The sequence below is a fragment of the Ceratotherium simum genome, chromosome 20 (assembly GCF_057802395.1).
Source record: "Ceratotherium simum simum isolate JZ-2026a chromosome 20, ASM5780239v1, whole genome shotgun sequence".
Lineage (NCBI taxonomy): Eukaryota > Metazoa > Chordata > Mammalia > Perissodactyla > Rhinocerotidae > Ceratotherium > Ceratotherium simum.
Window position 1 is genome coordinate 51,454,876 of NC_141919.1, and position 14,190 is coordinate 51,469,065.

Sequence of the window (14,190 nt, forward strand, 5' to 3'; positions counted from 1 at the left end):
ATCTGGTCCATCAGCCAATCTTGATCTTAATTTCAAAGTAAGCCCTTTAGAACGCCGCCATTTCCCCACAGCACCCCCTCCACCCCTACAAATCACCTGGGTTGCCGTACCAGTGTCTTAACCAGTCTCTCTGCCCATGCTGGTCCTGGGCCCACTGCCCTCAGAGACACCCTACCCCTTCCCTCTGCTCTGCTCAGCATCATGCCTGCCTCCTTCCCCTCAGCTTCCTGCTGTGTGGATCTCTGGGCTGCCTGCCCTCCCTTTATCCCTTTTTGGCTTCTTCCATTGCCTCTGTTAAAATCCCTCTGCCTTAAATACTGTTGTAAAGAAAACAAAACAAAACCCTGCAATTGCTAGGGAGTCCAGATCTCAGAAGAACTGGCTCTAAGGTTAAAGGTTATAGTGTTATCTAAAAGAAGAAACAGAGAAGTCACAGTCAATTTATTCCTTATTCTCTTTGGTGGAAAATAGCAGTTTCCTTGCATGATGATTATATCTGTGGTGGTCATTAAGTCAGAAATAAAGTCGCTTTTCTCTAGGAAATGGAGTCTGCAGGAAATAAGCCCACGCACCAGCACTTGACTTGATCAGTTTCAGAAACTGGGAGACTGAGCAGTGTAAGAAGAGACAAGGTGTTCCTGTTTCTTGTTTCCGTGTTTGTTTTGTGGTTTCTCCTGAAGTACCAGGCTTTTCTTGACTGAACCGTTTTCCTCCAGAAAACACAGCCTCAGATGAAGGGGTGCATCCAGGAACGTTTGGGGCCGAGCTCTCAGGGAGGAGGAGTGGGGACAGGAGCGTGAGAGAGGAAAGGAAAGAAAGCCAGTACAAAGGTTTGGTTGTTTTTGTTTTTGTTTTGAGTTGGAAGACGGGAGTGGGTAGCCCCATAGGATGCCAGTTCCCTGGTATGTCCTGGTTGCATACGGACAAATGCTAGGCTGGTTCCAGACAAGTCCATGCATTGTCCCTGAATCAGAAAGGAAGAGATGCGTGATGCAGCTGAGGTAGGTGCTGTGGGGTTGCGCCTGAGCGGAGCAACTTGCTCAGGTGGCAGCTACCAGTAAAGATGCCTAAAGGACCTGAGGCAGGACAAACTTGATGTGCGGCAGGGCTTGGCTCAGAGCAAAGTGTTGGGGTTGCTTTCTCAACACTCAAGTGGTTTATTTTTCCCGGTTAGACATGACTGATCCACTGCTTCTAACGTTGATCCCATCAGTCAATTCTCAACACAGCAGGCAGATCCTGGAAAATGCAAGTCAGAGCATGTCACTTCTCTATTCAGAATCTTCCCACAGCCCCCATGTCATCTGGGAAAAAGAGCAGAGTCCTCAGAGTGATATACAAGCCCCATAAGACCTAGTTCCCTCATCACTCCTAACCTCACCTCCTACTCTACTCCTTCTGGTTCACTCACGTCCAGCCACAGAGGCTCCTCATTCTGCCTTGAACATTCTGCGAATGCTCCAACCTCAGGGCCTTTGTACCTGCTAATTCCTCTACCTGCAAAATCCATAGAAGCTGAGAAATCCTTGTAGTATGCACTGCAAAAGGACACAGATATCGACTAGATATCTACATGGCTAACTCCCTCATTTCCGACCAATACTTAAGTCAAAAGTCAGCTTCACAGTAAGGCTTCCCTGGTATCCTATCTAAAATTTCTACCACTCCAACAATTTATATCCCCTTTCCCTGCTTTATTTTTTTCTCTCTAGCCTTCATCACACTCGAGGGTACTGTATATTTTACTTCTCTGTCTTGTTTCTCTCTGGTTCCTTTAGTAGAATAGAAGCTCTAGGAAGGAAGAGATTTTTGAGTGTTTCGTTCACTTCTTTGTCCTTGTGCTCGTAGTGGATACTCAGTAGATATAGGTTGGATGAGTAAATGAAGAGACACGTAGCCTTATGAAAGAAGAACCGGCTGTCATGAACAAGAAACAACGAAGATTTTAATAGCAAAAATACGGTATTCCAATTTTTAAAAACCAATACATCGTTGAGTAACAGAATGATCATGATTACAAATGGAATTATTGAGCCGAAACATCAGTCTGGACAGTCTCACGTTGTGTGGCACAAAAGAATAACAAGAAGGGAAGTAAGGGGCATAAATTCAACTTGAGTGACATGTGAGATAGATTCGGAAGATCTGATATCTGTTCAATGGGAATTTCAAAAGAGGGGAACAAAAGGAATAGATGAGAGGAAATATTCAAAGATATCATTTAAAGTAATTCAACAGTGATGAATGTTATATAACTACTCACATTGAAAGTACAAAGCAGGTACAATACTATAATAAAAACAGAAATAACACAATTAAAAACTGAACAAAGAATTTGAATAGACATTTCTTCAAAGAAAATATACAAATGGCAAATAAGCACATGAAAAGATGCTCAATATCATTAGTCATTAGGAAAATGCAAGTTAAAACCACAATGAGATGCCACTTCATACCCACATGGGATGGCTATAACCAAAAAGACAGATGATAACAAATGTTGGTAAGGATGTGGAGAAACTGGAACCTTCATACGCTCCCAGTGGGAATGTAAATGGTGCAGCAGCTTTGGAAATATAGTTTGGCGGTTCCTCAAAATGCTAAACGTAGAATTACCGCATGACTCAGCAATTACGCTGCTAGGCATATACCCAAGAGGAATGAAAACAGACGTCCACACATAAATTAGCACATGAAAGTTCATAACAGCATTACTCATAATAGTCAAAAAATGGAAACAACTCAAATGCCTCAATAAATCTTAGCTATTATTACCTCTGGAAAATGGCAAGGGAAACCAACTACTTAGCTTTCCTTCCTTTATAGTAGAGGAAGACAATGGGAATGGTGATTGAGAATGTGTTGAATGAGCCAACTGAATTGCCGCATTCATCAAGAACAAAATACCACAAAACTACAGTGCATTAAAACAATATGGCGTAAACTCCTTACCCACAAAGGAAAAGTATCTAGAATATACAAAGAACTCTCAAAACTGAACAGTAAAAAACAAGCAGTCCAATTAGAAAGTGGGCAAAAGACATGAATAGACATTTCACCAAAGATGATACACAGACATTTATCAGCTTTATTTGATAACAAATAAGCACATGAAAGTTGGAAAATTCAAATTAAAACCACAATGAGATAGGGGCCAGCCTGGTGGCGTAGTGGTTGAGTTCGCGCACTCCATTTCTGCGGCCCAGGGTTCGCAGGTTTGGATCCAAGGCGCGGACCTATGTACCACTTATCCAGCCATGCTGTGGCAGACATCCCACATATAAAGTAGAGGAAGATGGGCATGGATATTAGCTCAGGGCCAATATTCCTCAGCAAAAAGAGGAGGACTGGCAACAGATGTTAGCTCAGGGCTAATCTTCCTCACCAAAAAACAAACAAACAAAAACCACAGTGAGATAGAATTACACACCTATCAGAATGGCCAAAGTAGAAAATTGTAGCAACACCTGATAAGAATGCAGAGAAGCTAGATCATGGATAGTTGTTGGTGGGAATACAAAATGGTACAGCCACTCTGGAAAATAGTTTGGCAGTTTCTTGTAAAATTAAACATAAAATTACCCTAGGATCCATTGATTTCACTTCTAGGTATGTATCCCAGAGGAATGAAAGTTGATGTTCACAAAGAAATCTGTACACAAACGTTCATAGCAGCCTTATTCCTAGTAGCCTGAAACTGGAAACTACTCAAGTGTCCTTCAACATGTGAATGGCTTAACAAGCTGTGGTACATCTATACCATGGACTACTACTCAGTAATCAAAAAGAAAAAACTTGATACATGAAACCTCCTGGATGAATCTTCAGAGAATTATTCTGAATTTTAAAAGCTAATCCCAAAAGGTCCCCTATTGTAATTCCGTTCATATAACATTCTGGAAATGCAAAATTTTAGAAAGGGATAACAGATTTGAGGGTTTCGGGGGCTAGGCACTGAGTGGGGAGGAAGGGAAGTGGGTGTAGCTATAAAGGCAACATGAGGGATCCTTGTGGTAAGGGAATGCTCTGTATCTTGACTGTATTAGTGTCCATATCCTGGTTTTAACATTGTACTATAGTTTTGCAAGATGTTATCATTGGGGGAAACTGGGTAAAGGGTACATGAGATATCTCTGTATTATTTCTCACAACTTCATATGAATCTACAAATATCTCAAATAAGTAATTTAATTTTAAAAAAGCAATATTGTATTGGAATAGGCACAAAAAATAGATTAATGGAATCAAATAGAGACTCTAGATATAAACTTTATCAGGTTTGGTTCCCCAGAAGCAGACTATAAGATAAGGATTTGTGTGAAAGTGATTTATTGATAAGCATTCTCAGGAAAAACTGGTGGGAGAAATGGGTGGTGGGATCAAGAAGGGAAGGAGGCTGTAGTGGGTTGAATGGTGGCCTCCAAAAAGACCTGTTCATATCCTAATCCCCAGAACCTGTGAATGTCACCTTATTTGGAAAAAGGGTCATAACAGCTGTAATTACGGATCCCAAGATAAGATCATTCTGGATTATCTAGGTGGACCCTAAATCCAAAGTCAAGTGCCCTTATAAGAAACACAGAGGAGAGACACTACAGAAAGAGAAGGCTATGTGAAGATTGAGGTAGAAATTAGAGTGATGTAGCCACAAGCCAAGGAATGCACGGAGCCACCAGGACCTGGAAGGAGCAAGGAAAGTCTCCTCTAAAGCCTTTGGAGTGGCACAGCCTGCAGACACTTTGATTTTGGACTTCTGACCTCTCAAACCATAAGAGCATACATTTCTCTGTTTTAACCTCCCAGTTTGTGGTAATTTGTTACGGCAGCCCTCGGAAACTAAGACAAATTTTGGTACTGGGAAGTGAAGTGCTGCTGTAACAAATACCTAAAACTGTGGAAGTGGCTTTGGAATTAGGTAATGAGTAGAGGTTGGAAGAATTTTGAGGTGCATGAGAGAAAAAGCCGAAACTTCCTTGAAAAGACTATTAGTAGAAATATGGGCTTTAAAGGCAACTCTGGTGAGAGCTCAGAAGGAAGTGAAGAGCATGGTAGAGAAAATCCCTATCATCTTAGGGAATGTATATCTCATCATGAACAGAATGTTAGTAAATGTGGATGTTAAAGGCATTTCTGTTGAGGGCTCAGAAGGAACTGAGGAACATATTATTGGAAACTAGAGGAAAGGTGACCCTTCTGATATAGTGGCAAAGAACTTGACTGAATTGTGTCCTATAGGGATATGGAAAACAGAACTTGCAAGTGATGAACGTGGGCAATTAGCTGAGGACATTGCTAAGCAAAGTGTTGCAAGTGTGGCCTGGTTCCTTCTTGCTGTTTATAAAAACATGTGAGAGGAAAGAGGTAAAGTGAGGAAGGAACTCAGCAAAAAAGAAATCAGCACTTGATGATTTAAGAGATTCTTGGATTATCCATATTGCAAAGGATGAAAAAATTTGTAGATTCACTGTTGGGAAAGTGTGCTCTGGAGAGAGGGCCAAGGGTGCAGCTAGACAACATTTCGAAGAAGAGATTAGGCATGTGACTCACGGATCCACTCAACCATCTCAGCAGAGACAGGGATAGAGATAGGATTATTCAGGAAAGATCTGTGGGGGAGCCTCCTGTCTAATAGAATGAAACCTTGTGACATACATGGGAGACCCACAAGGTTTTTGAGACTATTGTATCAGTAGAAACACTGCCAGCTTGGTATGAAGGGACAGAGATAGCACGAAGTGAAAGAGGGCTGTCGGAGTTCCAGAATTCTACAGGCAGAAAGTGGGCTGATAGAGCTGCTTGGCTATAAACACATGCTACCCTTCAAGAAAAAGGAATAATGGGCCGGCCCCGTGGCTTAGTGGTTAAGTGCATGCGCTCCGCTACTGGCGGCCCGGGTTTGGATCCCGGGCGGGCACCGACGCACTGCCTCTCCGGCCACGCTGGGGCCACGTCCCACATACAGCAACTAGAAGGATGTGCAACTATGACATGCAGCTATCTACTGGGGCTTTGTAGGAAAAATAAATAAATAAATAAAATTATTAAAAAAAAAGAAAGAAAAAGGAGTAATGACTATGCAGGCAGAGCCACGGATGCAGAAATAGAAGCTGGAGGTGTGGGAGCAGAGGACTACCAAGCTGCCATGGGCACAGAGGCCTTGGGAGCTGTGGGCCCAAATGCTGCAGCTTCAAACCACAGAGGATTATTCTCAGGCCTTGAAACCAAATGAAACTTGCCCTGCTAGATTTCTAACTTGCTTGGGACTGATGACTCCTTATTCCTTGTGTTTTCTCCCTTTTGGAATGGCAATATCTGTCTTATACCTGTTCCACCATTGTATTTTGTATGTGACCTTCTAGTTTCATGGGTCAACAGATGGAGAATTTTGCCCCTGGGTGGATTATACCCAAAGACTCACCCATACATGATTTAGATGACTTAGATTATGAGATTTGGGACTTTTTGAATTGATGATATTTAGATGAGGGGTGAGACTTTTGGAGATGTTGGGATGGGGTGAATGTATTTTGCACGTTGGACAGATGTGAATTTGAGGGGCTGGAGGTTGGACCGTAGAGGGTTGAATGGTGGCCCCCCAAAAGACATGCCCATGTCTTAATCCCTGGAACCGGGGAATACGGCCTTATTTGGAAAGAGTTTCTTTGCAGATGTAACCGAGTTAAGGCTCTTGAGATGAAATCATTATCAGGATAGGCCCTAAATCCAATGGCAAGTGTCTGAAAAGAGGCACATAGAGGACAGACAGAGATGAGAAGGATGTGTGAAGACAGAGGCAGAGATTGTAGTTATGCGGCCACAAGCTAAGGAATGCCTGGAGCCATCAGGAGCTGGAAGAGATAGGGAAGGATTCTCCCCCAGAGCCTTTGGAGGGAGTGCAGCCCTGCCTTGATTTTGGACTTCTGGCCTCCAGAACTGTGAGAGAATAAATTCTGTTGTTTCAAGCCACCAATTTGTGATGATTTGTTATGGCAACTCTAGGAAAATAATAGAGAGGCCACACAAGAGTGCAAAAGCCAGCGAAGTCCCACAGGGTACCTGTTCCAGTGATCTACTATAGCAGATAACTGCTACATAACAAACAATTCCAAAGCAGTGGCTTAAAACAATAACAATCATTTATTTTGCTCATGAATTTGGGGGTTGTCTGGGTTTAGCCAGGCATTTCCCTCTCAGGTGGTTGTACCATAGGGTGGCTAGAGCTGGGCCATCTTGAAAGCATCTTCCTTCACATGTCAGGCAGCTGGACTGGTAAGACTCAAACAGCTGGGGGCTGGAGCAGCTGGGCCCCCTTGGCCATCTCTTTCTCCCTCTGTGTGGTCCCTATGTGATCTCTCCACATGGCAGCTGCATTCTACTGTAGAAGCTGTCACAAAGATACGCCCAGCCACAAGAGAAGATAACATGGACTCTGCCTGTTGATGGGTATGTCAAAGAACCTGCACACAGTGCCATTGACTCAATCCAGGGGAGATGGTGAAGTTCACCCTCAGAGTTGTCTTGCTATGGCGGGCAAGGGAGCTGCAATATTTATATCCCAGCAACCATCAGTCATCCACTCAGTTATGGGCTGCCCAGGAAAACAAACATTCTCAGATCTTTCCAATTCTCCATGACAGCAGGAAACGTGGGTTCTGGCAGCCTGAAGGGAGGCCTCTGAAAAATGCAGGTGCGGGCTGTTGGGGATGAAAGCACGTAGGAGAAGCAATGTATACACACAGAGTACTGGATCCCAGGGGATGCTGGCAGAGCATTGACATCATCGGGTACACAGTGCCAACTCCATGCGGAAACGTAATGTGTAGGGCTGGTGCTGTTTCACAGTATTGGGGAGAGTCAGGATTACTCAAATAAATGGCATTGGGAAAATCTGTTATTCCTTTAGGAAAAAATGATTAAGGCCCATAACTCTCATCATACAAAAATATAATTTCCAGAGTAATTAAAGAGCTAACTGTAAACAACAACAAACTGATGGACGTATGGGAGGAAAACACAGGTGTGGTGACGATGGCCTTTCTAAGCAAGATACAAACAGGTGATAGAAGAACAAACTGACACATTACTCTACATGAAATTTAAAATGTACGTATAACAGAAGACAACAGAAACTAGACAGAAACTGGGCAAAAATAATTGGCACATATGAAACAGGAAAATATAAGACATTCAGAATGTATAAAGAGCTCCTCTTAATCCACAAGAAATAAAAAATTTCCAATAGAAAAATGGGCAAAGAATATGAATTGGTGATTCACAGAAGGACTACAAATGCCACTAAACATATAAGAAGTTGCTCAACCTCATGAAAAACCAGCAGTATGGAAAATAAAATGCAGTGAGGTATCATTTTATCTCCATTAAATTGGCAAAAATTTTAGAAAGATTGATAGTATCCATCATAGGCGAGTGTGTGGATACACTTTCACACATTTTAAATTGGTTGAGCCATTCTGGAGAGCAGTATGGCACTATTTATCAAAATTAACAACGTGCATACTCTTTGACTAAAATTCCACCTTGAGGAAACTCAGAAATACTCTGACATGCACAGAAAAATATACGCACATGGCACATCGCTGTTTACCGCAGCATTGTTTGTAAGGGGGGAAAAAGTGGAAAAAATCTAAGTGTTCATCAGTAGGAACACGTTTAAATAAAATCGAATGAGAAATATATATAACAAATTATTCCAAGAAATAGTCCTCGTCAGCCATTAAAAATACAAGATTTATAGACAAAAAAACTACAAGAAAAAAATAGAAAAAAAGCAAGTTGTGGAACAATATTGTCCCTATGATCCCAGTTATATTTAAGAAACCCAATCCAAATAAGTGTGTGCACACCACGTTTGCATATGCATACGAAGGCCCTAGAAGCTTCCACACCAAACTGCTGTAATACTTACTACCTGCAAAGCCTTAGACTATGCCTAACACATGTAAGTGCTCTACGTATAAGAGTTGGCTCTGTTTATATTTCTGTATTTTTTAATGATAAAGAATTCCTGGATTACTTATGTAATTTAAAAGTAAAGAATATGTTTGTCATTAAGTTATATCACTACCTGCACCCAACTACCTGCCGAGGGCAAAGGCCATTTACTATTAAGCCCTCCATCTCGAGAGCCCAGCACGTAAAAGCCGCGTGGGAACACTTCTCGGAGAAACTAGCCTGCCATTCCGCCCCTCCCCCGCCACTCGCTCCGCGAAACCAGGCAAGACCAAAAGATCAACACCCACCCCATCAGAGCCCCCAGGCCTTCCCGTGCGCAAGCGCCAGGACGGAGCGCCTAACGCCCGGCCGCCCCGCCCCTAGGAGCGACGACGTCACTGGGCCGCGCCGCGCACCGTTTGACGTGATTGCGACCCGCCTTCCGGAAGGAAGCCCCAGAGGCTGACTATGGCGACCGCCGCGGAGCAGTGGGTACTGGTGGAGATGGTCCAGGCGCTCTACGAGGTGAGCTTGGCGTCCCGAGCGGCCCACACCACACCCGGCCCTGGGGATGCGGGACGGCTTGTGTGGCCTTGTGGTCGGAGGCCTGGGCGGGCTCGGTCGGTCACTCCTGGTCCCTCGGCGGTCCTCGCTGGAAGGGCTCGCGGGCGAACACCGTTCTGGAGGCGGAGGGTAGGGAGGGGCGGGAGGGGCGGGCGGGGGCCGGACCCGAGGGTCTCGAGGGGAGCTCTGGCGAGCGCGGAGCCCGCTCTGCGTCCTGTCGGGGCGCAGAAGAGGAACCCATGGGAGGGGCGCGGGGAGAGGCTGGTCCTCAACAACCGGAGGTGGGACTAATGGTAAAACGAGGTGGTGAAAATGGAGTGGGAGGTCCCGGTCCCGGGAGGTCCCGGTCCGGGGAGGTCCTAGGGAAATCGGGAACTGTGGAGCAGGAAGTAGGGGAAGGAATTGTGGTAAGTTAGAGTTTGTCTGTTTCTGGCGGAGAGTGGGGTTAGAAAAGAAGCCGAGCGATTTAGGATTTAGGAGTATGAAATAGTTGTCATTCTTCCACACACGTCCTGTTTTCTGTCTTGTAAAGATACAACTATTTTAGTAGATTTTTAAAGAAAGAGTTAAGAGTGTTTTGAAAGGCTAGCTATTTCAGGTACGTTAGATAATAATGAAATCAAAATGTCAGTCTTAGAGAATGTTCGCTCAGTTGACATGTATTTGCTGAGCTTCGCTGCGCTGTCCAGTAGAACTTGCTGCGTGTTCTCTATTTGAGCTAATCAACACAGTGGCCACTAACCACATGTGGCTATTAGGCACCTGAAATGTGTCTAGTGCAACCAAGGGATTAAGTTTTCATTTCATTTCGCTTAGATGTGTCTTTAAATAGTTACATGGTGACTAGTGGCTCCGGTATTGGACAGCACAGATCTAGACGCTGGGAATAGTGCAGTGAACAAACGGGCAGAGTAGTCCCTGTGCTTACAGAGCTCACATTCATTTAAAGTGAATCTCAGTTTTCTTTTGATAATTTCTTTTAAACTTAACATTGCTGCTTACTGGCAGGGGTGATGATGGTGTCTTCCATTGCAAGACTTAGCAAGACTTCCTGAAAAACAGATGACAGAGCAGAGGTGGCATAAGTGATGTCCGACATTAGGTTAATTATAGTAACTGAGATAAGTCACTAAAAATGAATGATTTTTTTTAGAAATGAATAATTTTCTGTTATATGTTGTTGTTCGTTTTTGAAGACTGCATGATTGACCAAGAGTGAGATTTGGGAGAAGTCCTCCTGGATGTAACATTTCCAGGAAAAGAAGCTGCATTTGTGATTTTTATTAATTCACTAGACAGTCTTTCTTAGGATGATTTTTTTGTAGAGTGGGATGTTTAGTGACTTGGGCAGATGTTTGCCTACTAGATCCAATTATTGAGAAAACCAAAAGGATATTTAGACTGAGCCCTTATTCTTAAATGAATTATATTCAGGGGAGATCAGCAAATTTAAAAAGTCATCTTAAAGAGAGATTTCTGTATTTGCTCCCAGTTTCTATGCACTTGGTATGTAGAATTTGAGTCTTGTATAGTGTACCCCCCAAAAAATTAGTGTGTGTATATAACATATGTATATAGTCTGAAAATTATTTGTACATTGACCTGGAAGTGTACCTACGAGTTTGTCTACAGTTTTCCTGTCTCTACATGCTGCATTTTTTTTTAACCATGGTGAATCATCAACACTTTCTTTCAGTGTACAGTTTGAAAATAATTTGAGTTTATGTTTCTAAATACCTCTTTTAAGTGATTTTCAATGATAACCAGTTAGAGTAGAGCGCCCTGTAACTGACTAAGGTTTAGTTGATATCTGGACTCTTCTACATGCACTTAGTGTGTCTAGTTGTACAAAACATAAAAGTCAACTTGGCCTTTATCCTGGAAACATACAGTGGAAAAGAGGACCTGGCATGGATATTTCATTAAGGTGTCTTTATGCCTGTTGGCATGGAAAACACTACATACTTTTGAGGAACTATGGTAGAAGAGAGACCTGCTATTCCTCTAAACATTTGTAAAGTCTTTTTTTCTCTGCCATTAAATAAGGATTTAAAGAGGCTTGAAAGGGATACAGAAAATATAGTAAGACGTGCAAAATTCTTTTAAGAATTGTGGAAACTGGTTTCCAAATAACTCTCTTCACTCATCCATGTTAGATGGGGATGCTAGAGGGCTTGTGATGCTGTGAAATGTTTGTTGCAGTCATTTCCCACCAGTAAAAATTTAAATTACCTGAAAGTTCTGATAGTTGATATTGTTTGACATATTGGGATTCTGTTTCAGATTTTATTTTAAAAATTAATTTTTTTCCTACGGAAGTGTTAAAGCTGCAGTCTTAGAGATTTTTCATGTGTAGGAGAAATTGCATACTGTTAGAAATGGGAAAAGGAATGAGTAAAAATGAAAGGAGCTTCCAAAGTAAACTTTAAGAAGTAATAGGTTAGAGGTCATGGGAGGCAGCATGTGCAGGTGCATTAAATTTTATGCAGGTTTTGGAAGTGTTTATTTCTTTTTTTGTTTTTGACTCAGGCTCCTGCTTACCATCTTATTTTGGAAGGAATTCTGATACTTTGGATAATCAGACTTCTTTTCTCTAAAACTTACAAATTACAAGAACGATCTGATCTTACAGTCAAGGTAAGATTAAATCTGTTTTATTATTCAGTGTATGATTATAGTTGCTGCATCTTTCCAGAAAGGATTTGTGGGCCCTCAACTATACATGTTAAAATGTTTTCTGTAATGTAAGGAAATCAAGGGGAGTGAAGTATCAGGGTAGGCAGAGCACGGGGAAGCCAGGGATGAAGTAGATACCCAGAGGGATACCATGTTACGGGCCTCTGTGCTTTGCTGGGGGTAAACAGCAGTCTGACGAAGAGATGGTAGAAGGGCATGGGCAACTGCTGGGTTTCAAACGTCCACGTGAGTTGCTCGGGAAAAGCACCACTGGTTCTGAAGCCTGAGGGAAAATTTCCCTCTGGTCTTCATAAAGGAAATTGAAAAGAATCCTCCCCACCCCAGCCCTCCCCACCTCCCCACCCCAAATTGAATTGTGATGTGTTCTGTATGGTAAGGGACCCAGCTGACAGCCAAGCTGGGCAAACCTTAGGAAGCAGAAGTGTCTAGAGGGTCTGTGGTGCTGCCCACTTGGAGTCCATTAGTACAAGGGACGAGGGGGCTTGAGGAAAAGAGGCTTATCCTTCTCACTCTGGTCGGAGCACTCAGTAACTGTGCCCCAGTGGGAGGGGGAAAGAGCAGTTTTGGCTGCAGTGTGGTTTCTGTCTCTCTGATCATTTCCATATCCAGCCCCTATAGCGTTGTGCCAGAATGCTTAGGGTGATGGGGACTGGGAGAGATGTTTTCCCACAAAAATCTCTAAACCTTTGGTTTACAAGGTGGCATTGAGTACAGCACAAAGATGAAGCTCTGGGCTTTTCTTTACTTCCTGGAGTATTCATGGGAGAAAATGCGAGTGGAGTGGAATTACCACAGCAACGTGGTGATTGCTTCCCTGGTTTCACAGACTGGCTGCTGCTGTCCTGATCATTAGTATTAATCATGAGATGATCAGGCAGTGTCCCCTAGGGGACATGCAGCAAATGGTTCTTAGGGCGAATAAGTTTTGGAAACCTGGGTAAAGCAGAGTAAAGAGATGTCTCATTGCATGATTTCTTATAACCTTTAATATGCCAGTGGATATTTGAACCTCTGTTTGGAGGGATGCCCTAAACTTGACCACAGTTTTTTGTGAAGACCTTGTGGAATTAGTGTTCCATGGAGCAGTCTTTCAATAGCATTGCAGTAAGACTGGGCCATCCAGGTCAGAAATCCTGTCTCTACTTTTTTCCCTTGGTATTTAAGAACTCCTTGTGAATGATTATGTGGCCATGAAACAGATTTCTAGCCCAAATTTTTAAGGGTTGATCAATACTGATATTCTTAGTTTTTATTTAAACATTTCAATTGGAGTTGGAAAGAATCCTCCTCACCCGCCACTCCCCAGCTCCCCACCCCAAATTGAATTGTGATGTGTTCTTTATGGTAGGGACCAGCTCAAGGCCAAGCTGGGTGAACCTTAGGAAGCAGAAGTGTCTAGAGGATTAACACATGTATACATTTTTTAAAAGAATTATACCTAAACATAATTTTAGAGTAATCCTCTGAAAGCAGAACTTAGCTAACGCCGGATTCAGTAATCGCTGACATCTTGCCCTGAAAGCTGTGGAAGAAAAAGAAACGAGTGTTTTTAAAGCTTAACTTATGGCAACATAGTCGAAATGCCCTTCTCGGTTTTACAGATCTGCAGAGGCTCTTGAATACCAGGGGATCTTGAGTTGATTCTAACGTCTGTCTCCGTAGTAGCAAGTGGGCAGTCCATCACCCGTACTCCAGCCTTGTTTGGGCTGCTCTTCTCTCCCCTGCAGTCAGCGACATAAACAGATGAGGAATTTATTGGTTCATTTCTTCAGCCAGCTTTTTTGAGTGCCTGAGCATCAGATGAATACAGGAGAATCAGGTGACTCAGGCTCTTGGCCCTGCCCTGGAGTCACCTATCAGGAGAAAAATGCACAGAAGCATGTAACAGAAGTATGAGAACAGAACTATTGAGAGTCGGCCTATCTGTAAGGCAAGAATGGCTGTGGCTGTTATGTTAATTTAGGTGCCTCATCTTAT

The 14,190-nt window shown here is 43.0% G+C and overlaps 1 protein-coding gene across 1 annotated transcript in view; it reads left to right on the forward strand.

Annotated features, from left to right (window-relative positions):
* The first annotated feature begins 9,375 nt into the window (after window positions 1–9,375).
* SPTLC1 (serine palmitoyltransferase long chain base subunit 1) overlaps window positions 9,376–14,190 on the forward strand; it is a 64,282-nt gene continuing 59,467 nt past the window's right edge. The window contains exons 1-2 of the mRNA XM_004428321.3: window positions 9,376–9,477; window positions 12,046–12,153. Of these exons, the coding sequence (XP_004428378.1) occupies window positions 9,421–9,477; window positions 12,046–12,153 (165 nt within the window). The 5' untranslated portion in view covers window positions 9,376–9,420. The remainder of the gene's footprint in view (window positions 9,478–12,045; window positions 12,154–14,190) is intronic.